Below are 26,094 nucleotides of genomic sequence, written 5' to 3' on the forward strand. Positions count from 1 at the left end.
ATTAGCCACATTTTGTCTAAGAAAAAATGTTCAAGAAAATCATAGTAAGAACTGTAAGCATTGTTTCATATTCTCTTTTGAAAGCTGTATTTATAAATTGTAGGTCAGCTTGCCAAAAAGCTTAATCAATCTGGATGCCTTTTATACCTGCAGCCTTCCATTTGCAACCTTGGACTCTCTAATATGGTCAAATGTCAGTGCTTTCATGTGCATAGGTCTAGTCAGCTTATTTGCTAGCACACACAGGAAGAAATGTAAATTAACTGCACTTCACACACTCAACAAAGGAGTCTAGTTTTGAAAACAGATCATTACAAATCTCTTTTCAGAGTTTTCAGTGGTTAATCACATCCTGTAGCTGGATCCTTAGAAATCAAAATTTGAAAATTGTCCCTTTTATGGTACAAACAGTGCTACTTCTCACAGAATAATTAGAAAGTTTGCTGTACATACCTAGATCCTCCACATGATTTGACTTTAACACTATCAATGCTCAGCTGGCAACTGTGTAGCAACGTGCACAAGTGGTCTCTGCTATCCCCTGACACTCCGAAGATAACTGCAGTACACAGTCCTGAGATGAACACAGCAATTTCTCCTTGGTCTTTGCTGCTTGGGGAAAAAAAGCCAAACTCAGCCAAGAAAACATCTGCTGTAAGGGAACTATTTAGGAAGTGGCCTGTAAATCAAATGTGAAAGGACTTCTTGCTTCTATTATCTAGAATGAAGAATGGGTTTCCAAGGGATTGAAGTATTTTAGGGACATGCCTGGTATCCAAAAACTGATTATATGCAAAGGTTTCCAGGACATGAATTTTCAGTGTGGTGCAGGATTTGACAAGTTTGCAAAAATGTCACAATTTCACAGAAATACAGGACATTCCAGTTTTTCATGACAGATCAACCTGAAGATCTCTGGGACTGCAACAGCAGAACCCAGACAGCTCATAAATATATAACTCAAGTTTTATCAGTGCTTTAATTGTTCCACTTTGCTCTTTCCTGTAAGAAAATTTTCAATAACTCCTTTAGATCTTTACATTACTCCATTTTTTTGTCCAGCCCCAAATCCATTCATTCTCCTTTCTAAGAGAGAAATCTTTCTAAAATCCCTACTAAGATACCAACAGAAATATCTTTAAACCTGAATTCCAGCAAATTTAGGTACTAGGACTGTGGTTAGGAGTTGCAAAAGCTGTAGACCAACCACATAGGATAGAGAGTTGAATGATTGTTAGAATAGCCTTATAAAAACCTCATTTACCATAATAGCACTGACACTGAAAGCATCACTTTTCACCCTTTCATCTTGATTACTTGGGTTTTCTTCTCTCAGGCATTACTATATAGAGTGATGGCACAATACTATAGAGAAAGAGCCCTGTCCAAGAGAAAGTTCAAACCATGAGTCTCTCCACTTTCCTCTTAATTTTTTTTAGGCAATGCAAAATTCCTGGAAAAAGAAGCTGTGATCCTAAAAGATTAATTTTTACCCTAGACTGCCCCTAACCAAACCAGTGTCTAGTATTGCCAGTCACAATATTTTGCAAGTCCTTCCTATCACCATTACCATATTAAACCTCCTGTCACTGAGACAGAATGCAGAACTGCATGCCCACGCTCCTTTGGAATCAGGATGTGCTGTGCTGTGAAATTTTGCAGCCAGGTGATTCATCTTGCTGTGCTATCTGGCTCACAACAGAGCAATGCCTACTGTTACCAGCTGCTCCATTAACCCAAATTGTAGAGATTAGCACCTTGCAAACTTTTCTGGTATCCCAGAAGTTTTAGCCCTCCCCACTCCCAAGAAAAGCTATACTATTTAATACCATTGTATTAAAATTGTGTTGCAAGAATGCTGAAATAAGTGTAAAAATCAGTGTGTAATCATGTCATTACAGACATTCTTACACTGCACAGGCTTATGAAGCTAAGTCAGTTTTCCATAGCAACCCAACTTCTGGAGTTTCTGAAGTTCTGAATGTTTGGCATTGTGACAGTGCCCTTCCTTTAGTAGGAGCTCTTTGGAAGGCAATATACACTGTACCAGCACATAGCTAATTAGCCATGAGCTAATTAGCTATAGAGTCGAGCTTCCAGCTATACTATACAAAGAAAGTAACAAATGTGGCCACTGTAAACTCTGTGGTCCTGAATATTCATGCAATGCTGGGCAAACTGAGCATGCTAACAAATGTCAGAACTGATACTTCCCAAAGAGACCTCTGGAGTAAAATAATTTAAAAAAACCCAAAAACCAACATTAGTTGTCAGGGGATGTTTCCTTCTTAAGAAGCTTATTCAAATAGATTATTGTTGGATTGTAGTTAAATGATAATGTATATCTGACCTGAAAAATAATTTCCCACTATATTTCTTAGTTTCATTTGCAATCCTTCTCCCAGAGCCCTCCTACCTGCATTCTGTACAAAACTTCCAGTAGCCATGTGTGTCTTGTCCAGTCTGCACTGATTGTAGCAGAAGCCTTTGCCACTGACAGATGAATGCCAGTGCCAGGAATAAAGGAAGCAGAAGTTTCTGGGAAATCTACAGCATTAATTCTGTGCCTACAGAATACAGAAAGGGGCATTATTACATTGCATGTCGAAAGACTAAGAAGGACCTCTGATCACTTAAAATCCTTTTGGTATAAAAGGCAAAGTATTTCTTAGAAATGACTGACCCATGTATATTTTAGGAAAGAAAGACACTTGTACCATTTTAACTCATAGCATCCTTGGAAAAAGAATCCTTGATATTTAGCCAGGGTGGGATTTATTGTTTTGTTTGTTTTGTTTTTTGTTTATGGGGTTTTTTTTTTGTGTGTGTGTGTGTGGGAGTTTGTTTTTTTCTTTTTCTTTTTTTTTCTTTTTTTTTGTAACAAAAAACTTTCCTTGAGAGAAGAATGAACTCTTTAAAGAGGAATCTTCTTGCCAGGCAAAGAATAAATCCATGTTTAATCTCAGATACTACATTTATAAATAAATCCAGGTTGTCCAAATGCTAGCATTTGCTGAAGACAACCAAAGTTTTTGTTCTCCTATTCTGCTTCCATGCCTAAACAAAGGGCTCTGGAGAGGATCCATTTTTCTAAATTAAATCTTACTTGAATATTTCCCTGCCAAAACAAATATTTCTGAAATTCAAGGATATTGTCTTGCAAATGAGCGTGTTGAACTGAGCTGAACATTGTAAAGATATCAGATGTCATCTTATCATGCAGTATACATTCCTCATTGTCCCTGCTATCTGGCAGAGATCTCTGAAACAATTGCCATTAGTCTGCTTTCCCCGGGGCAGAAGGCACCAGCTACTTTCAGTTAAAATGACCGTAACTTTCCAATAACATCTCAGGCATGCCTGATACCTTTAGGTATCTTGTTTGCTGTCAGCCAAAATCAGATTATATACTGGGAAAACCGCAAATTTCAAGAACTATGGTTGGGGGAATGAACTGGGTTTTGAAAATCATGCAATAATTTAGATTGAAATAGGACTTCAGGAGACTTTTCTGGTTCAGCCTCCTACTCAAAGATGAAACAACTCAGAGACTCTGCCCACCTGAGTCTTGAACTCATCCAAGAATGCAGACTCCCCAACATTTTCAGCCCTTGTTCTGGTGCTCCCTAGAATGTTTTCCTAACTGCAGTACTTTTCTTGATGTGACTTAACGCCTTTTGCTTGTCATTGTTCCAGTGTGTACCTTTGGAAGAATCTGGCTCTGTGTTCTCTTGGTTTTTTGTTTATAGCCTATTGGAAGGTGGGAGTGAAGGCTCTAGAAAGATCTGCTTCTATATTAGTCTCTGTATTTGGAAAACTTGTAGGAAACTCTGCAAAGCCATTTTTCTACTGGCTGTCCCTGGTACAAAGATTTTCCTCTTCAATAAACACTTGTTGAGCCCTATCCAGTTAAAATGGTAATTTATGATGTAAATTCATCCAAAAATATTCTGTAAAAAGCATCTTCCTGCCACATCAGCCAAGATACATCATCCCCTGCACACATTTTCATCTTATCTCTTTTTTGGCTTTTTTTTTCATCAAACACAAACAGATTATTTTCACTGCTGCAGGTCCTTCATAATAGAAGATTGTTAATAACATCAATTCTGCCCTCTTTCACACCTATTTCTACTGCTGCATCATAGCCATGCTTACACCTGTCTTGCCCCAAACTCTGACACAAACTAGATGAAAAAAAACCAGCCAAGGTGCTCCTTCAGAAGCTTTATAAAGCTCACCTCTGAGTGTAGCAGAACAAGTACTTCTAAAACCAATCAGAAGCAGAGTTAGATGAACCACTAAAATTTTACACTGAACAAAACACTGGCTGTGTAATTATTGCACTGTTGTAATGAAAAGTGGTTTCATAATAAAACTTTGAAAATTATTTCCTTTACTTAACTTGAAATGACATAGTTGATCTTAACAACTGAGAGACTCTCCTGCCCACTCCAGCTTGGGAAAGTCTCTTTCAATACTGCTTGCTTCAGGAGCTCCATGCCAATCCTCCTGCCTACAAGAGGACATAGGAAAGCATGTGCCTTGCAGATTAGATTCAGGCACCTGAAGGCCCAGATACACTGCTGAATAATTTAATCCTAATTTTTATCATAGTTCTTGCAACACTCTATGATCCTTACCTAAATCACCTTCCAACTACAAATATTCCCATCTACAACTCCTCTTAAGCTCACATATAAGACATTTAATCTAAGATCAAGACAATCTGTTAGGATCATTTTGTCCCTGAGTTGTATTTCATATTTGAGAGTTCATGTCAGGTTTCTGAACTCTTATACTCCCTTAATTCATAACGTGGGTGGCCTTGGGAAATACTTGATCATCACCCTCACCTCAGATTGGCTCACATCTGTTGGATGAAAAAGCAAGTTATGAAGCAGCAAGGCAATTTCTCTCTGTAGTGGTTACTTTTAGAAAAAGTGTGACATATGCATCTGAAGTACTGGTATGTCAAATGCAGAACTGTCTGAATTGTTGCTTGTGTACAGGAAGCTGAGTTTTAAAGACAATCCTCTAAAATGATTTCTTCCAGTATGTGTGTTTTGCCACTGCACCTTAACCTTTACAGCCTGCTTCAGATATCTGACTTATTTTCTTACCTTCTTTCCTGCTTTAAGGAATCTCTAATTTCTTGAACGTTTCAATGCTATTTGTGCGTTGATAATACACACAGAACCTGTTGTTAACAAACAGAGCATCTTTTCATTCCAAATTCCTCGGGCCTTCCTTCTTTGATTAAGACATAATTAAAACTTTAATACTGAATGATGTCCTGCTTTTCCATGTTTGTAACACAAGAGTCTTTAGCTTTTGACCTCACAATTGCTGAATACAAAACACCTGGGTTTTTTCATCGCCAGGCTCCACAGTATTAGAAAAGCAAAGAACTGAAATTTGTGATAAGGTAACACTGGAATATCTTTTTATAAAATGCATGTTTTATGAGGGAGAAGTAAGTCATGATTCCCCAGGAATTTCTGTCTCCAAAGCAAAATATGGCCTCTCACTGAAATAACCTAAAGCTCTCTTATGACTGTCAGTGAAGGCAGACAGTGATCACAGGTAGAATTTCTCTCAAGGTTCTTGTAGCAGGCAAGAAGCATGAAGGCAGGATCTATTGCTTCAGCCTTCAATTCTCACATTAAGGGAAAGGATGTGAGGCACCAAGATCTTCAAATATGAGAAATACCTTTGGGATGGGCACTGTTAATCTGCTCTTACTACTAATGCAGAGGTGTGCCAACTTAGTCTGTTCATTCAGCATCTGGAAGGCCATGCTGCCTGTCACAAGAACTCCTATGCTCACACTAAGAACCTAAAGGCATCAGAGATCCCTAGGAAGCAAGCGAGATCAATACTATTTTGGGTGATTGATGTTTGCCCTGCACTTTTCAACTCCTCAGAAGCCTTTAAAACAATGTTCATACAGCCAAATAAGTGGATCTGATCCTTGCTTTCATCTCAGTGGCATAAACCCTTTTAGTTTTCACCTCACAAGTCCATTGTTTACCTGTCAGCATGCTCGGTACATAAATGACAATTAATCCTTAGCATGACCCAGTCTTTGTTGAATTTGTGCCTTGTTAACCTTTATTACTAATATTAATTCGGTAAACAACCGAAATTCTATTACATGTCCTTCACACCCATGGAGTAAGCTTTAGGTAAGAGACAGTGAAAGTTAGCATAAATAGAAAGAGTATGGAAAACATACTGTGGAAATTTTCTTTTAGGGGCAGAATTATGGCAGTCACTACATTCTTTTTTTAAAGAATAGTACATGCAGGTGCTGTCCCATGCCAAAGGCAAGAGTGAGAAGTCAAGGTGTGAAGCTATGTGGCTGTTCCAAAATGGTAAGCTTTTTTCTCCAATTTTGTCTGTTTATCTTCAGCTAAATATTGCACTAGAAGTCAGGTTTCTGACACTTTAAAAAAAGAAATTGTATGACCATCTAATCCTGGTTCTAAGAAAGTATATAGATATAAAGAATGTAGTAGAACCTTCTGGACTGTAGGAGAATGCAGTCATCAATAAAGGATAAATTCACACCCGAGATGCACACAAAAGAAAGAAAATGAATTAGGGAAGAGGCAAAGTGTCTTCCTGGTGGAAGTGACAAAAGGAATATATTCTCTTTCAGTATTTAAGAAGCTTGTTCCTTCATTGCACCTCTATTAAGAAATGACATTCTGTACATAGAGTATTTATGATAAATTAACTTCTGGAAATGTTAGACATAATAAAGTCCAGCCCCTTCTGAGTAATCCCCACTTTAAGACCAGGATTAGCCTCAAGCCTCAAGGACAGCCAACACAGCAGGAAAAAATACCATATCTTTAGCATCTTCTCACCCTTGTCACAGATCTATTAACAACATATATGATACAGATGCTTTCATAAATAATGCATACCATGAGTTGCAAAAAATCAGTATCCATTATTTCCCTCAATGAAATTTGGACAAGGATGGATAGGCAAGAGGACTTTAGCTAATGATTTTATTGCACAGAGCCATCACTGTGTGAGCCAGCAGAGATTTCTGATTCCTTGGATATCACTTTGGCAGGCACTAGCTTTTGGTGAGACTGAGTGGCTCTGCTCCACTACTCTACCCTTTCCCCACACCCATGTCTCGGCTATTGTATTTTATCATCTGTCCTACCACCTGCAGAGTGAGCATGACAAATCAATCCCAGTCAAGCAGGAGTAGGTCTGTCTTTCTCTATAACACCACATTCTCTTTACAGAGCCTCCCTAGGATACACTGGCTTTGAGAGTTCCAAAGTTTTTCCACTGAATCTTCTAGTCTAACACAATAAGGTAGGTCAGATACTGCTACATGAGCTTGACTAAATAAGATTACATGAGAAGGGACTGCAAGGGTAAATTCAAAGCCTGTGTGAGAATTACATGGTGATCACAAAGGAACAGTGAAGGGTTTCCTGGCATGAGAATGCAGTGATGAGGTTGAGTGCAAAGCAGGCTCTGAGCCGCTGTGTGGTGGGACAAAACCACACAACACAGATTCACAAAAGCTGAGGCAAATTGTTTCTTTCTGTGACACATCCTTACTATAAAAATAAGGTTTCTTTGTTCAAAATTCTTGAATTGATCCTGATTTTCACTACCAATGACAGGTACTGCTCAATTTCCTAGAAATAACAATACTGTTTCTCAAGACAACTCCAAGTCTTCCCAGTGCTGCCTTAGAAAATTGTTTATTAGGGACCCATAATAACTTTATGCTGGGCTTAGCACAGAGGGGAGTGGCACATCCTTTTCTAACATGTCTGACTGTGATCATGATACCTGTCTAAGTATAAAACCTTGCTAGTTAATTAGTAGCAATAGGTTTTGCTGGTTTCCCAGTCATTTGGAGTCTATAAAGTCATTCCTGGATTTCTAACCAGCATCATATTGTCTTGGGCAATCTTTTCCATAATCTTAGAAAACACATAAATGCACTTAAAACAAGCACAAACCCTCTGCTCCACCAAAAAAACCCCCACTCCCCCACCCTTTGTTAGTCTAACTTCTGTATTGAACTTAGTATTATCAGGTCAGATTACAAATGGTTGCAAATCTATATTCTACCTAGTACCTCATAAAAAACTGGTCTTTGGTAGATTTCCCACTATAAGACAGACAAAATACATTATCAATATTGCCCTGGTATTGGTTTTTCGAGGAATCCTTACAAAGTTATCCCAGGACACTGTGCAAGAAAAAGTAGTCTCGGGGAAAAAAACATTTTGAGAACATAATCCACATTCTGACAAATTTTGAAAATGTACCCTTTAATTGGTCCATCTCTGGTTCTTGCCATTTGGTTTTCTCTATTGTAAGCAACTCAAAATAAATACTTTAAGGTAGCAATGCTGTATTATGCACAATAGACTCCTGAAGTCACATACCCTACGTGTTTTCCAAAAAAGTGCCCTAACTTTTCTTGCAAACATGCCACTTTCAATCCTGATTAATGAGTCAATTAAAAATCAATGTAAAACCAGAAAGACTGATTTTTCTATTATTAAAGGACATGGATATTTACTATATATTTATCTATCAGGATTGCTAGAAACATTGATGCAGATGAGATACCTCTTTTCCATAGCATTTAATTCACACTGAAGGACAGAAAACAGCAGTCTGTGCTTTGGAGGTGATAAGTTCTTCTTTGGATCTTAAATGTATGGTGGGTAAGAAGCTGAAAGAAAAACTGAACAGCCATGGGAATAAAAGAAGTACCATTTCAGGCTGCTTCCTCACACCAACAAGCTGTACTTCTGCACCCCAAAGCTGATACTCTTGCTCTCATTCCCAAGCCCCTCTCAGACTCAGGATGACTGTACAAGGTCCATCAGATGACTGAGGCAGACTGAGCTAAGCAGAAGGAACTTGTCAGCTGCCTGACAGTCTGAATGAGAGCTGCCAATTGCACCTGAGGACAATAGAGGTCAGACAAACTGCTCTGATTTTTATCTTCAGTAACTGAGCAGGCACAGAACAATACTGTATGTAAATAATTCTCTTAATTCTTTTGTCTTCACAAAGATTAAAGTACCTTCAAGTACTTGAAATAGAGAAAAAGATTAAAAACTCCTTTGTTTCAATTTGTGTACCTGTCTCACCCTAATTAAGTATCCTACTTACCAGAGTGTAGATACCATGTCTAGTTTCTCCTTTGTGAACAGTCTGCAAAAACTTTTAAGAGAAATCACAATAAAGATTACAGATGAAATTTGCCTAAGAACTCAGCAAGCTTCTGATGTAGAAAAAGTCACCATACTTGTCTTGGACAGGTTTAACACACCCATAAAAACACACTATCTTTAACTGTCCATCCTCAGAATAGAGTATATCTGAAAAGGCATTTTGTAATTGTCTTGCCTTGGTCCTGTACAAGATTCTCCAGTTTACAACCCACAGAGTAATTTGTCTCACTTTCAAACATTTAGAAACCCCACTAGTTAGCAAACACAAGACAAACAGTTCTCAAACACGATAGCAAATACAGAGTCTACCCAACCTGAAGTCCAGAAAGAGCACTTTAGTTTCCCAAATATCTCTGCTGTTATCTCTGGGACTGGATTTTTCAGTTTCTTTTCTCCATTGTTACCAGTCACGCTTCAGTATACTCAAGAACCAGTATGGTTTTTGCAGCTCACCCAACAATGTCAAATCAAAAAGGACTCCATAGCCCCAGAGTTTTAACCCTTCCTACACACTGATATTCCATATGGAAGACTGCCTCTTGAGGGAAAAAGAATATGAAGTTTATATAATTGATGGAAGAGATATATTGGTAGGAATGCTTAAAGAAAACAGCAAATGACACAGGAGTTTGCTAAATTACATAAAGGCAGATAAACCCTCTTCCGAACTACTGGGAATACCCACAGAATAAGAAAAACTCCAGTAAGCTCCTGCTCATGGTTTTCTGCATTCTGTGTAGAATGTCATGCTATCCACTTCCCAGCTCATGAGGCAGCCATCAATCTTACTCAGTGAAATCTTCAAACAGAAACCACAGGAGGCAATGCCCCCCCCCTACTCCACAAGTTGGATCTGTGAGTATGTCTGGGACACTCCCCAATTTTTCAGCAGCTTTGCAAAAGCTTTGTGTTACCACAGCTTTTCCTAAGTGTGGCTTTACTACTGATGCCCTTCATAAAGGCTTTCAAGGCCTTGGAGCAGGGTTGCCAGAGAACTATTAATCTATGCCAGGCTGCAAAATAAATAGCATAGCTGCAATGCCTACACAGAATCTGCTAACAATGGATAACAATGTTGGGAGGCAGTTGTCTGATGAGCTGATGGAAAAAACCATTGTCACTGTTTGGATCCATTGAGTCAATGTTGCTGAGCTCTGTAACTGCCCTATCCTAGCACCTGAGCCAGGACTATGAGGCTCATTTTTACCAAAGTCCATTTAGCAAAACAAAAATCAGTGTCCTTGTTCTGGCTCTGCCCTGCCTGCTGCCTGCAAAGCTAAGAACTGAGGGGTGGTTCCCAAGACACAGGGAAAGAGTAAGAAACACTGAGACACTGAACAGGACTGCAGCAGGCATTATCTGTCTGCCCAGATTTAGACTCGAGTCCATCATTTGCACAGGTCTGTTCTAAGCTTTCCTCTCTGCTTTTCTGCCCATAGTTTGGCTCACTCACCAGCCTCCTGTACAACCATTCCCTTCCTTTCTGGGAACTGACAGTGGCATGAAGCACACTCAGCCTAGGCAGCCACTTCCCTGGGCTCACACAAATTGCAGTCCTGTCACATTCCCAAGAGGTGGATGCAGTGATCTCCCTAAGAAAAAAATTAGCCTCTTTTTACCACCCAGAGGAATGTGATTTTAGTCTGCTAATGAAAAGATACAAAATTCTGACTTTAGCCACTTCAAATACTTTTGCTCAGCACACAACTCCCAACAATTTGATACAGTTAAAAATATGGAAATACAAGAAAAACCACTGAAAGTGTCTGAAGCAATCCGGCAAACTTCAGGAAAACTGCTGGAAGGTCTTTTGCTCCATACAATCAAGATTTTAATCAGCAACAGAGAAGATAAGAGCCATGTGAGCAAACTCAGACACTGTTTAAGAGTAATCTGTAGACAGCCAACCTGAGATGGTGTAATGCACTCACTGTACAGAGCATTAGCATAAAGGGCTCTAAAACACCTTCTAGCAGTAAAGCTGACCACCAGTGAGCTGCAAGAATTTAGGAGGTTGCCTCCACTGGCTTTCATTTGAATCTCCTCCACTGGTACACTTCAATGGCACTTTGGCACTTCATCTCCCAATGATACTCCAGCCTTCATACCCTTCTCCTTCTCTTCCCACATTTTACCACATCTTTCAGTGTGCCTCTTGTCATTCAAAATATGAGCACTGAAAGTTAATATATACACATATGTATTTATTGATACATATTATAAAATACATCATTTATAGTGGCAAATACAAGAAGAGAAATAACAGAAAAGGTCCACCGGCTCACAGCTTTATTACCCCACTCTTCTTTCAGGAAAAAAAAATTCCATGAGGTATGTAATTGAACCAAAGAGACCTTTACATTTTATAGTTCTCCTCTGCCATGGGACTTGGTCAACAGGACTCCAGCTTTAATTTTCAAATTACTCAAGAGCACCCACAAGGGCTATGAGTAGGGTTTTACAGCTTTGGTGAAACAGGTTCTGTTTCACACTGACCATGAGCAAAAGAAACATCCTCAATAAAGTATTTTGAGTAGAGAAACCACAGTCTTCAACAACCATTCCAAGCTACTGACAAAGAGCTTTCTTTTGGCACCATACTGTGTATTATCTTAATGAACTAGACTTAAAAATAATTCACTCTTTCTGACAAGAGTGAACTATGCTGAAAGTCAAAATTCCTCTGCCCACAACCATTCTTTAAGCCTCTAAGCACACAGGTTCCCTATAGTATTTGGACAAGTGCCCTTCCCAGCCAGAGGTCAACTTCATATATGGCCATTGAAAGTCTCCAGCCTGCAGACTGAGACAAAATTAAAATGGTGGAGAAAACCTGTAACTCATCAAGTAACAGCCCCTTCCTCTAGAATGATGTGCGAAGGAAAAAATAATGGTGGTGTTGAGTCATGTGAAATTTGCCAGACTTGAAAGCTGAGGAAAACATTTTAGCCTTTCATCCTAATTGTTTCCTAGGAGGTTTTCCTGCTGTGTGGAAAATGCGTCTAAACCATATATTATAGCATGACTCATAAAGTTCAAAGGAAAAATTCACAGAGTGGAAGCAAAAAGCTCACTTGTAACTTGGTCTAGCTGGTTACCCAATAATGACTAGTCAGCTCCTGAGAAACTGAACCACCTCACGTCACACAGTCGCTTCAGCTTGTGCAAGCTACAAGGGTGGTTCTGCTGTTAGCAGCACGTCTGCCATAGAGCCAGTGGGGTAACAGGACGTGGCTGTGACAGGGATAACTCTGGAGAATGAAACAGAGTACGACATCCATGGCCAAAGGAAAATGGTGCTGATATTGAGGCAGCAGCATGACACACTTTGGATTCAACGCTCCTGGAGAGAGCAAAGAATTTCTGAAAGGCACAGCGCTCCTCAAGTGCTCTCCTTTCTACTTCTCTGCCAGTTCCACTCTCATCATCCTCTGTGGCAGCAACCCACTTTTCTGGGTTTATTCAGGATGTGTCCCCATTTGATGATGACTGTGTAAGGACTCCTTCCAAAACGGTGGTGGCAAAGGGTGCAGCTTCTCAGGAAATCCCTTGTTGTCGTGGTAAGTTCCACCAAGCTGACTGTAACGAGCATCAGCTCTTCCCTTGTCCAGCGAGTGGTGTTCCAGCTCAGCTGCCTCTTTCCTTTCATCACCTCCAGTGCAAGCCTCTCCTTTCCACTGAGGAGTTTATTGGCATGTTGGAACCAGAGGACAGCTGCCCTTCAGCTTGAGACATCTCTGAGAACCAACTCTAAAAGAATTGCATGAGATTGATTGGATGGCTGTGTTCAGATGCATTAAGGAGATTTCACCTGCAGCCCAGAATAGTTTTTTGAAGTTTCAAGTCTCCTTTTACTTGCTGGGCTCCCAAGCGCTGAAAGAAGACAGCAGGGCTATTCCTGCAGGGTTAAGCCATGTGATTAGGGCCCTAATAAGCAGTTGTACTTGGTGGTAGCTGTGTAAGCTAGGTCTTGCAATTTCTCTTATTATTTTAGTATTACATTCCCAGAAAGTACCCCACTTTTCTTATGTTATTTTTTTGTACGGAGAAATGTGATGCAAGCTAAGTTTTATTGTTAGAAAAACCCGATGATCTGAGAATATCCATTGCTCTAAGTTAGCTCTGAATTTACTGCTTTTGAAAATTCTACGGAATTCATTAAATGAAGTGAAAACTTGAAAAAAATTGCTTTTTACATTATTCCCCCACTCAACATTATGCTCCTGCCAAGTGTGCACTTCCAGATAAAAGACGTGAAGATATGCTTTTTTTCCAAGTATGACAAGTGAAGGGGAACTAAAGCTAGTAAACTTCAGTTTGTATCACTCCATACTTTTGTCGAGATTATTGGCTCACAGGTGTTGCAGCACTACCTCTGAAGTGACAACTTAGCAGACTGGTCTAGAAAAAACACGTTCCTTCATAAAACTAAACACTCTCGGGGGCAGCATCTTCCTTCAGCCTTTTTCTTTGCGCATTTCCACTCGCGGCCACAGTTTGACAGCCAGCCAGGCTCTCGCTTGTAGCGTTGGCTACAGAGCATCACCTGGCGCCATGTCACACTGAGGAGGAGCAGGGCAGCGGCCCAACCACCCTCGGCACGCGGCACCAGGCAGCCCGAGGGCAGGAGTTCCTCCGCCACGGCTCATCCACGGCAGGGCAAGAGGCTGAGGAGGAGCGGAGCCGTTGTGAGGCGCGGGAGCAGCGCCGGTCCCGCACACGCAGCAATGGCGGCTCCCGCACCGCCTCTGGGGGCGCGCGCGGGGGCAGCTCCTCCCCGCGCGCAGCCGAGCGCCCAATCATCGATCGCGGCCGGGCCAGAGCGCGGCACGCAGAGACAGCGATCGGGGGCGTGCCGCGAGCCCCGGAGGCGGGGCCGGGGCCGGGCTGAGGCGGTTCCGCGACAACCAAAACAACGGCCCGGCCCGGCAGCCCTTGCGCCCGCGCCCCGTCGCCACCTTCCCCGCCGCCGCCGCCCGGCGGGGCCCGCTCGGGGCGCGAGGTGGGCGCGGAGACCCCGCCCGTCCCGCTGCCGCCGCCATGAAGCTCCGCGTACGGCTGCAGAAGCGAACGGCGGCCCTGGAGGTGCAGGGGGTGGAGCCAACGCTGGGGGAGCTGCGCGCGCAGCTGCGCCTGGCCCTGCTGCCCGCCTGGGGGTACAGGTAGCGAGCGGAGCGAACCATCGCGAGGGGTGCCGGGGGGAGGCGATGCTGCCCGTGCGCGGCCCGGGCCGGCGGGGCCGTACCACGCGGCGCGGGGGGAGGGCTCTGCCCCAGGCCCCGGGCGCGGTGCTGCCCCCTGCGGGGCGGGCGCGGCGCTGCGGCGGCGGCGCTGCCCGGGCCCGAGGCGCATCCCCGGCACTGGCAGCGCCCGGCCCGGCCGCTTTACCCGGCCCACGGCACCGGCTGCCCGGGCTCCTGCCGGGCCTGGGACCCGGGCTGCCTCCCGGCTGGGCGCTGCGGAGCGGGAAAGCAAAACTTCGGCAGTGCTCAGCTGCGAAGTGCGGGTTGCAGCGCGGTCAGAGCTGACTGAGATTTCTGCGTGGCGCTGAGGTTACAAAATGCTGTAGGGTCTCGGTTTTACACTTCTCTCAGGCTTCCTGGACAATCTCGGTTGAAGTTTCATAAACATTTTATCTGTGAAGAACTCACGGCATCCTCCGTAGGAGAATGAATCGCCTGTAAAAGGGGAGCGTTTTGTGATGCTGGCTGAAGAGTTTGAATCACAAACCTTTAATTCGGTCCGACGCGCTGCTGTTTTACTGGTGATTCACACAGCGGTGTGGGCAGGAGGAATCCGAAGTGACTGCTTGCCTTGCCACAGTGGGTGTATTTTGTAGCTGCTGCTGGGTAGCTGCTTCCCTGCTAACCAGTTTCATTTCTGTTTTTTTTTTTTTGCCTGAAGTGTCTTATCTTGTTATCGTCATTTGCAGCTAGCATTCTATAGGACACCTGCTGATCATTGGAATAAATGTTTAGCTTCGTGAGAAAGCAAGTTGGTTGAGGCTTCAACACTATTTATTTTTAAATAATCCGAGGCAGTAGCTTATTTAGATCTTGTTTTCCAACTGTGAAATCTTTTTTGAAGGATACTTACTTGCTTTCCTTCATAACTATTTTATGACCAGTTTCTGTAAATGAAATTTTATTTACCAAGCAGCTGCAGCAACTTAAAATGTACTTGGTGAGAAACATGGGGGAAGTAATTTCATATAATCTTTTCATAGTTTCATATAATCTTTTTCCCCTCACCCGTATTTCTTTTATATATGGGTAATTAATAGTGGATTAAGCCCCGTGGCACAATACTATTGTAATATGCAGTATGCATTTCTAATTGTAGAATCATAGAATCGTGAAGGTTGGACAAGATCACCAAGTCCCATCTTTGACCAATCACCCTGAAGCCACCTAAACCACAGCACCAATTGCCATCTCCAGTGTGTAGCTATCCAGGTGCAGCCAACCATGTTTCCTTACTGCTTTTTAAAATTATTTTGCAGTTCTGATACCACGTTTTCAATAACACTGAACAGAAAAGATGCTCTCACAGAGGATCAGAAGACCTTAGCTTCATATGGGATTGTTTCTGGTGATTTGATATGCTTATTACTAGAAGAGCCAGATGGACAGCCCAGCCTACCTCTTCCTCCTGCTGCTCCTGCCCCACTTCAGAATGGTCATGAGCCGTCCAACAGTCAGGCCAACAGTGCAAGAGAAGGGCAGGTGGAAGTTCAAGAGAGTGGTGAGAGGGTAAGTACGTGGGAATTTTCCTGTACAGCACAAGGCAAAAAGGAAGGTGTCCTGTTGTGTCAGTTGCTGTACTATATAGGAGTGAATTTCTTGGGAATATTTGGCTCCTTATCCTTGTCTGACACATGCTTGGTTATTTGAATGGAAATTTGTCTCTGTTCATTGTATATCACTGTGGTACAGAAGAGAGCCCAGAGTGTTTCAGGTTTACAGGAGTATATGTTTTTGCTGGAACATGCACTTAAGGAAGTAAGGATTATGTTTCTTGCCTGCCTCAGTGTCGTCTTCTTGAGGAAACGAGTTTAGACGGAGGCAGATGCAACAGGCAGTGTTGAAGATAGGCTCTTATCTTTTCCCCCTTTCCTGACCCTTACTGCTTACAGTTTTCATTCTGCTTTTATTTAATAATGTGTCTGTGTGTAGTTTTGTCAGTTAATTAATAGCATGCCATGATTTATAAGAAAGGAAGCTACAATGAAGCCACAGTGTTCCTCAAGTGGCAGGAGATGCACTCCATTGATTGATTTTTTTTTTCCTCCTCTGCTGTTTAGGCCTGTTGTGTTTGTTGGCAGTCCAAGTTGGCATTTGGGTTACTTGCTATGCTTATTGGCTAAGTTCAAATAAGTATTGATACTGTAGTGATTAAATTATTCCTATGTATGTTGCAAAAATTCTAATGAAGGTTTAATATACTGTGATCACTTTGCCTTCAGTTAGTATATGCAACAAAATGACAGACCCTTTCATGGAGGGTTTGCATTATACAGACTAAAAACTACAAGGGCTACATATACGATCCCAGTCTCCATCTGGAATGCTAGAAAATGGAGGTATAATGAATCCATATGACTTGTATGGGGAATCAGGCTGGAATAAGCAGCTGTATAATGTTGATGTATATAGAGGTGTAATATTCTGAACAAATATATGCTTTGCTTTCCCCTGAAGGCAGGATCCAGCCAAGAATTTCCTTCTAGATTAGTCCCAGAAGATCCTGACCTGGAAGAAAGTACAGGTTCCTATCCCTCAGAACCCATGCTGTGCAGTGAGGCTGCTGATGGTGAAACACCCCATTCCTTAGAGGTGCTCTACCTTTCTGCTGAGTGTACCAGTGCCACTGATGCCTTGATCGTTCTGGTTCATCTTCTCATGATGGAGACAGGCTATGTACCTCAGGTAGGTAGGTGCAGGAGAAACAGAAGTTTCTGGGTCAGTGTGGGGAAGCTGTGGAATATACAAGCTGCATCTGAGGATCTGGGGCTGCTGAAGGATCCGCTTCTCAAAATTCCCAGAAAGTTTTCAGACTGAAGACTGGAGCAGCTTTTAGAAGAAGAGGCCTATCCTTGTGTTTCTGTTGGTCCTCGGCCTCACTGGGACCCAGCTGAACCTCCTGCTTCTGCCTTTTACTATAGAGCATGTGAAAATGTGCTCAGATTGTGGCACTTCCCCAAGATACTGCCTTAAGTGTCGGTATCATCTCAATGATATCCTGTCAAATGGTATTTAATGAGGTCTAAGTCTGCCAAAAAGTGTCTCTAATTCCATATTCAACTTAGTGTCAAACTTGGCTTTGATTGTTCTAATCTGTAGAGGTATCATACTCAAGCACCTATGGCAGTACATCTGTACAATGTATGGATTCACTTTTCCCCTTTTCATTTGCATTTTATATTTACTGATACATGGCTGAACATGGAGAAAAAGATTTGGTCTCAGTAAGGTGTTTAAATTCTCATCTTTTTTCTTGCAGTGAGGCTGACTAAGCACATGTGGGTGTCTGGTTGACCAACACCAATTTAATAAATCTGCTGAGTTCATTGTAGCACCATAATTTGAAGTACTATGTAAAGAATACATTTGCCACTGTGAATAAAGTTTATGGCAGTGAGCAGGCTTGGAGGTAGGGAAGATGAATGCTGTGCAGATTTAAGAGGAAAGAAAGAACCTACTTGTGCTTGTGGTTATATTGTATCCCACTCTGATAATCCGTATGAGCTGTTTCATACTGAAATTGAAAGCAAATCTGTTAGTTGAATCAGGTATTCTAATTAACTTCAAACTATCATTCTTAAAGCCCTGTCAAATATGGTAAGTTAACAGAAAAGGTGCAATGTTGTTTTTTTTTTTGAGCAGCAAATTAATTATGTGCAGGAGTTGTCAGAATGCTGGAATGGATGACAGAATGAAGTATGTGTCTCAAAGAAAGAGGTGTGAGTGCTCACTGAATGTCTGTTCCTGTCAGGACAAAAATTACTGAACTTCACTTAGATTTGCTGTTAGTTTTGGGTACAATGTGTATAATCATATATATTCATAATCACTGAGTCATTAGAACTGATCTAGTTCAAAGGGTTGAATTGCAAGCATCATTCTGCCATTTCCTAACTTCTGATCCTTTTCTCACCCTTCAGCATTGGTACATTGCTAAAGTATGACTGTGTTTGTTATCCCTTTACATTTGTAGGGGATAGAAGCCAAGGCAGTCTCCATGCCAGAGAAATGGAGAGGGAATGGTGTTTATAAGCTACAGTACACACATCCCCTTTGTGGAGAAGGTTCTGCTGGTTTGACTTGTGTGCCTCTGGGAGATCTTATTGCTATTAATGGTAAGTCAGTGAAGTCTTTGTCCTGGATGCACATTCCTAAGTACCACCATTGCTTAGGAAGAGAAAACTTAAGTGTGCTTTTGTGTGTTTTTAACTGCACCTTTATTACTTGGGTTGCTGGGGTGCAGAGGATGCCACTTCCTGATGCTGAATACTCTTTTCCAGTCTCTGTGTTGACTGTTTTTTTTCCCTCTTGTTTTAAGAGATTAACCCTTAGGAGTTTCAGCTGGCCTTTTCATTGCAATATTGTAGAAATATGTTTGTTTTCTCATTTCATAGGAACTTTGGTACACATTGCCAGACATAAAGGAAGTAGATTTGCTTCAGCTACAATGTTTTGGCTTCTTTTATGTTTTCTGCAAGACTTAAAACTTCCAGACTATGTATTACTTAAGTAATGAAGTGGTCTTTGTTGTCTCTCTGTATTTTAAATTTTGAAATGTCTTTCTTTCTTTCTTTCTTTTATTTGTAGCAACATTAAAAATCAACGAAGAGATTAGAAGTATTAAGAGAATCCAGCTATTGCCATCATCCTTTGTTTGCTTTCAGGACCCAGGTATGCCTGAGCTATGATCTCATAGTAGTAAACTGAAAAGTAAAGGGACACACTGAGTAAGAATTTGCTTTAGTAGAACACCAAATAGGTACAGAATAGCAAAAAAGAATAAAAGTGTGGTTACCATTTAGGTTAGTCATAACTTCTTGGCAAAAGGATTTCAGAGTGTAGCCATTTACTCACATTTTGTTGTTAGAACAAATTGTATTTTTTGGATTAACAATGTAAAGAAAGAACCTTGTAAAGCTCAGTTTATCATTTGGCCCATATGCCTGTTATTTATGAGGTCTTAGGCATATGTGTGAATCTCTGGGACAGCAGTGCTGAGTGATATCCCCTTTCTGCCTGGCAGCTCAGAGCTTCAGAGGCTGGTGGTACCTGCACTCTTATTGTGGTGCTGTAGTTGTTAAATTCCTTTTGTCAGAAAACATAGTTTCTCCAGAGTGCCAAAATTAGAGTGAAAACTAAGTTGAGGGAGGAGAGAAGAGCAGATCCATGTGGGTCTTTGTGAGCCCAGACCTGACCATCCTTATATTCTCTGGAGGATATGAGTTGCTTTACTGGCAGTCCATGCTGACTCAATTTCCTATGTTCTGTGTAGTCCCTGAAATACAAGCCTAATTGAAAGGTTGTAGAAGAACTGAGTGCTGAAGTGTGTCCAGTATAACACTAAAGTCTTCTTGCTCCTCTTTCTTCAGAGAGCAGCATGGAAGAGTACTTCTGTCAGAGGAATGAAGGTTGCAGGCTCTTAGAACATAGACCTGTGTTAGGCAGGAGCTTTGAAGTCTGACAAAGGAAGCTCTGACAGCTTGAGAATCAGTTTGTTTCCAGAGAACTCAAGTCTTTCCCTTAACTGTGCCATCTAAGGCTGAAGGAAAAGCTTAGCCCAATCAGGTTTCTAGTTCTTCAATGACTGACTTGTTGCAGGATTATTACACTCTACATGCAGAGCTGCTCCTATCAAGATCACAAGCAGAAAAAAGCTGTGCTAATAAGAAAACTGTAATTCTTATATAATTGTTGCATTATAACCTCTTGAAGTTAAGCTTTTTCCCTCTTTTCTTTGATAGAGAAGGTTGCAGGTGTTTACAAAGACCTTCAGAAATTGTCCCGTCTCTTTAAAGACCAGCTGGTTTACTCTCTCCTAGCTGCTGCCCGACAAGGTGAGAGAAAATATTTGCAATTAAAGATGGAACTTAATTTGTGAGGATGGAAGGAAGGGAGTCAATCTAAAGCCTTGAAGGAAGAGTGTTAGAAACAGCTGTTCAGTGATAGGCGTATAAACAGTAAAAATAAAGTAAAATATACATGCTAAAGAAATCACATTAATCTTTGTAACTCAGAAAATGTTAATATAATTCTGGTTTTAATTTTGATTGCTCTACTCTCACTTCAGAGATGGAAATGGAGTGGCTGTTTTCCGTGCATAATGATGAGGAAATCTTACCACAATAATTTTATAGCAGTAGTTCTGTAGTTTTGATCTATTTCTTTGTCAAAACAGAAACATTTATTTAACATCATGTTTGGAAGTCTGACCTCAGTAATGGTCTTACTAGGAATGGTCCTTGAGGGCTTGGAAAGGATGGTAGGAAGTAACCCAGGCTGGTGTTTGTGAACCAGTAGGAAGCCAGGCTTTCTCTGCATACTTACTGCCATAAACGGTCTCAGTTTTGTATTCTGAAGACAATGGAATTCCCTCTAGACTTCAGTGCATGAAGATTTTATGTGAAGCATGTGCTCTATATTTGTCTTTTTGCAGGGTTATGAAATTGGGCAGGTCTTTCTTCCCTTTACTTATTCCTTAGCTCTGTAGCCTGTAAGCATAATTTAGTGTGCAATGTTTCTTAGGCATAGTGCTCAGTATAAAGTGTAATTTGTAATTTGTAGTTTTGTGCACCTCTTAAGTAGTTAGAGTTGCAAGAGATCTGTTTTGCAAGGAGTCACATCACAGTAGTTGCTCAGAAAAGTGGTATAACTCAGGCATCAAAGGGAGAGGATGTAAGGGAAAGATTATAATGTTCTTTCTTTCTTTTAGGGTCTGTGGAGATAGAAGCACTACCTAAGAGATGTCGAGTTTACTGTATTTTTTCTGAACTTTCTTTCTCCTTTCTGTAGCTTTGAACTTGCCAGATGTGTTTGGGTTAGTGGTCCTTCCTCTTGAGCTCAAGCTTCGGATTTTCAGACTCCTGGATGTCCGTTCCCTGATCTCTCTCTCAGCTGTTTGCCGTGATCTCTACACAGCTTCCAATGACCAGCTTCTGTGGAGGTTTATGTACCTGCGGGATTTCCGAGGTAATGTCAGGCACATCTTTTTCTCATTACGTTCTCATGTTGACAGAGGGTTAGTTCTGACAGGCTTTGATAAGAGGCTCCTCAGGCAACCAATAATGATATTGAAACACTGTGAGTAAATGCAGTTGTTTGTGATACTAATCAGTACAGTTGATCAGTGTGTGATTCAGGGGGATGCAGAGTTTTCCACCAAGGAAAATGGTTGGCAATCTTCTGAGCCGTTACTGATGCTCCACATGGTTCATCCCATTGTGTGGTGCAGGCTTTCCTTGTTTTCATCTGTTTCCTTTGCTGCCTTGATGTATTGGCTACTGCAGATATTAGGAAATGGAGGGAAGATATATTCCTGCTTCAATTTCTCACAAGAGAGTTAAGAAACAATGTTAATCAGGGGAAGTGCTGTCAGAAGGCAAAGGCAGAGATGATGTTTCTGGGATTTCTGTATTTAATAACATTTCAAGATCATGCTTTACATGGGAATGGGTGTGCAAGTAGATTACCTATCAAATGGACCTGGAGCTTTATATTTTTTAAGATACATTATCTTTAAAAAAAGATGTATTGACCAAAAGTGTTGTTCATATCTTGATTAGTCTTTGAATTCTGGCAAACTGCAGGTATCTGCAGATCTGTTGCTTTTCTTAATGCTTTGCTTCTCTTTGTAGATCCTATTGCAAGACCTCGTGACACGGATTGGAAAGAAGTAGGTGGCTTTTTAATATAATCTCTCTGAGATCAATCTTAGTTTGAGAATGAGGTATAGACTTTGGGAGGCAGTAACTTTGAGTTAAAGTTTAGCTTAGAAGTGTGGTATTATGTGTGTGCATGTTGGTCAGACTAGCAGAAAGGAACATCAACAAGTTGTGGTGCACTCTTCATGAGGGTTAGAGATCTTCTGGGGTGCTGTGCCTGGTCTTTGGTGGGCAGGGGAATTGCTGGTCTGAGTTTTCAGGCTGGTGAGGAGCATGTGCTGTAAAACTGAATGCAGCTGCTGAAGCTGGAACACTTAGAGAGCTTTAAAATACTTTTTTTTTCTGTTTGCAGCTATACAAGAAAAAGTTGAAACAGAAGAAGGAAGCCCTGAGATGGAGGCACATGATGCTTCTGCCCCCTATACCTCATCCAATCCCCTTTCATCCCAACCCATTCTATCCTAATCCCTTTCCACCGAACCCATTCCCATCAAATCCAATCTATCCCCCAATGATCATTGGGGGAGAATATGATGAGAGACCAACACTTCCATATGTTGGAGACCCAATTAACTCACTCATTCCTGGCCAGGGAGAAGCACCAGGCCAGTTTCCTCCATTCAGACCACATTTTGACCCCATTGGCTCCCTACCTGGAGCAAACCCCACGCTTCCAGGACGAGTTGGTCCCAGTGACAGGTTTCCACCTCGACCCAGCCGGGGCCGCCCCATGGACATTCGCCGTGCATTCATTTGATTGCTGCTTTTTCCTGCAGGGAGTTCTGTAGTTGCTGAGCTTGCTTTCTAACTGTAGGAGATTGCAGATCCCAGGCACTAACATCTGCCTTCAGATTGTGTCAAGAACATGTGTGCATGGTGATGTCCCAACTGCAGAGGCTGGGTTTGTTTTGTGCTCTGGTAGTGCTGTATCATCTGGCACTTAAGGTCTGTTCCTCTAAGAGCTACGACTTAGAGCAGTTTGTTCTGCTGCCCCCTCCTTGCCCTTGATCGTCTGTGAAGTGCTACTTAGAGACCAGAATAACAGCCAAATCCTTACTGCATCAGATAAAGAGCACTTTAAATACAAACCCTCTACTTGTCTGTTTTATTTGAAGAGTTTTACTGCATTGCCAGGATGAAAGGTTTTGTTTAAAATCTACTCAGCTAATTAATAATCATTATTAACAAAAAAGTTACCACATAGAACAGGATACTGCCGCTGTTATGGTGGATGTGTGTTCATGGAAATTTTTAAAGGTGTTGTTTCCTTTTTCCTTTAATGTTTTATTAGGTAAAAAGCGTTTTTGTATTGTTACTTAATGCACAAAGAATACAGCAAAGGATTTTCTTTACAATGGAAATATTAGAACACAAATAAATTCATTTTACAAACAATTGAGTAAAGTCATGCCACAGTGCAACTCAGAAGTTTAAGCAGAAGCAGAGCAATTTTACAAAGAATCAGCAGCAAAACTTTTGACTTTGTCCTTGACTTTACAAATAAGGATCTGTAGTACACGACTGCATTTACTGTGTTTGAACTAAAAGTGGTGTGAAAATGCATCTGTTCTTCCTATCTGACATACTTAAAGAATTAAATAGGCTGAACCTGGTTACAGTGGGGATGGGATCACAACAACATAAGAAGCAGAATGTGTTCTGACTTTAGTAAATTCCATTTAGTTCCATTACTTAAGTATCAGATGATAACTTGCCAAAAAGAAATGTGTCGTAGCATGTTATGAGCACCTTTCAAGTGTTGTCTTATTAACTAATGAGCAGCTAACAAGACCACTGTTAAAGTTTCCTGATGCTGGAAAAGTTTCCTGCAAAGTTTCCTGCAAACTGATGCTGGAGCTCAATTAAAGGAAGACTGGAATGACTGAACTTTGCTAGAACTTTTAATTTCTTATGTATTTTTTAAGATGATTGATCTCAGTGTTTCTATAAATGTGAATGGTACTAATGCCATTAGTACTAATGGTACTAATGGCATCAGTGACAACTGATATTATTTTCTAAAACTTTTTTGAAATTCCAGCTGTGGAAATGGAATGACATTTCCTGTTAAATACAAGCTATTTAATCAGTAATTCTTATGTGCTTTTTCTGGTGAGATTTCAGTGGTTCATCCTCTCGTTTTGTATAAAATCAGCTGACATTAGTAAGGTCAGGGAGTTTTGCCAGTGGAAGTAAAATGTAATACTTTATTTTGCTGTCAAAAGTTGTATTGCTTCTTTCTTCCTTTTCTTCTTCACAGAGATCGTTTTCCTTCCCTACCAAGATTAGCCTTAACTTTTAACTTTTGCCTTCAGTGGTTGAATTGCCTTGTTCCAAAAGCATTTTCACCAGTGAAATGCATAGTCAGATCTCTTAGATTTTGCAGCAATTCTTTACATTCCACTGACTATAAAAAGGAAAAGTTAAATCTACACTGTATTGGTCTTGCACAATTTTGTCCTTGTGATGCTTCAGCAGTGTTTCAGCAATGTGTAAATAATACTCAGATAAGGTTACAGAGCTTTAACTGACAAAATAATTCATAACTTATCTTTTTTCTTTTTTTCCAAGCTATTTCTGGGAACAGTGATCACATAGTGCGTGTTAGGAGTTAATTTTGTGGTGCCAGTGGTGCTCACATTGCCAATGCCTTGATGACAGTCGCATGGCTTGCCCTGCTGGCAAGCCACGTGCTCTGGAATTGGGCCCTCTTTGCTGAAGACAGCCATGAAGTCATACTTCTGCAGGCAGATGCCAGAGGTTCAGTTTATCCTGGATTTTGTAATTGAAATGTTTGGTTTTGAAGTAATGAACTCGGCCCTTTTACACCACTAAGTGACCTGAAGATACTCCTTCCCTTTTTTTGTTCTCCCTCACATTGTAGTAAAGGTGTTGTGAACCAAAGATTAAGAAACCTGAATTAGCTGGAATTGTAAAGTTCCTTAAAGAGGAGTTCCTGTTATTCATAAAACAGGGTATAAAGTATAAAGTGACTATCTCAGGACCAACAGTATAAAATTAGAAGACAAAACAGAGGAAATACTTGAAAACTAGCTGCTTGTTTGTTTGTTTGTTTTTTTTTTTATTTCCTAGCTCCTAAGTTAAGTGTGTATATCATTGCTGTTGCAAATGATAAAAGAGAAATCGCAAAAGATGAAATGCCTTAAGATGAGCATTCCTTACCTGTACTAATCAGTATCTAGACTGTAAAGGTTGCTACTGAGTCACTTGGAAATAAGGAACTATTATCCTTGGCTTTTCTATGTATTGTTTTATCTTAGTAATGAAACTTCAGGCTAACCAGATGAAGCAGCTGAGGCATACACAAGGTCTATGAGTCATACACAAGGTCTTACCTACCTGCTTGTGATTAGTGGAAGATTGTAAAATACCACTGCATTTAGAAGTGGTATTTTTTAAGCAGGACTGCTGTTCTGCTGGACCTTAGCTTGCCTGGGAATGTGTGTTCCATTTCTCTTGAAATAGCACCTAGCTATGACAAGAAAGTCAAGGTGTTCTTCAGTTTGTAGCTAAACAGCAAAATGTAAACTAATTTTCCAGGTGGTGGATATGGTTGGGTGTCATAGCTGTGTCCCAGCTACTTCATGGGCTGGACCCAAACACACAAACCTATTCATGTTTCCTGGCTTCCATGTGAAGAAACTTAAGGCAAATAGGACAAAAGAAGCTTTGACCACGTTCTCAGTGTTCACATCTGTGCGAGAAAGATCCCAAGGTGTGCTGTGGGGCTTGCGTGGCTTGTGATTTAAATGTAGCTTCTCTTTACCAGTTTTTCTGTGTTTTCCTACTGCCCCTATTATTATATTTAGGTACCTAAATGCCTCTTGGGTGTACCTTTGTTTTCCATTCATATAAAAGAAGAATACCCCTTGTATTCCCTCTTCTCTTTTTCTAGAGGGTAGGGATTTTGGAGTAGAAAGCCAGCATCAAAGG

General features: G+C 41.1%; 1 protein-coding gene and 1 pseudogene across 1 annotated transcript; one reads left to right on the forward strand and one right to left on the reverse strand.

Moving 5' to 3' along the window:
• The window catches only part of LOC131082999 (BPI fold-containing family C protein-like), a 35,577-nt pseudogene extending 21,535 nt beyond the window's left edge, over positions 1-14,042 (reverse strand).
• Positions 14,043-14,220: 178 nt separating this feature from the next.
• FBXO7 (F-box protein 7) lies at positions 14,221-24,364 on the forward strand. Its single transcript, XM_058023340.1, has 9 exons — positions 14,221-14,401; positions 15,742-15,991; positions 16,940-17,167; positions 18,456-18,597; positions 19,070-19,153; positions 20,224-20,316; positions 21,272-21,448; positions 22,114-22,151; positions 22,493-24,364. Exons 1-9 carry the CDS (start codon positions 14,280-14,282, stop codon positions 22,895-22,897), a joined length of 1,539 nt encoding a protein of 512 aa, XP_057879323.1. The 5' UTR covers positions 14,221-14,279; the 3' UTR covers positions 22,898-24,364.
• The last annotated feature ends 1,730 nt before the right edge of the window (positions 24,365-26,094 follow it).

Source organism: Melospiza georgiana, chromosome 4, assembly GCF_028018845.1.
Source record: "Melospiza georgiana isolate bMelGeo1 chromosome 4, bMelGeo1.pri, whole genome shotgun sequence".
In the NCBI taxonomy this organism is placed as follows: Eukaryota; Metazoa; Chordata; class Aves; order Passeriformes; family Passerellidae; genus Melospiza; species Melospiza georgiana.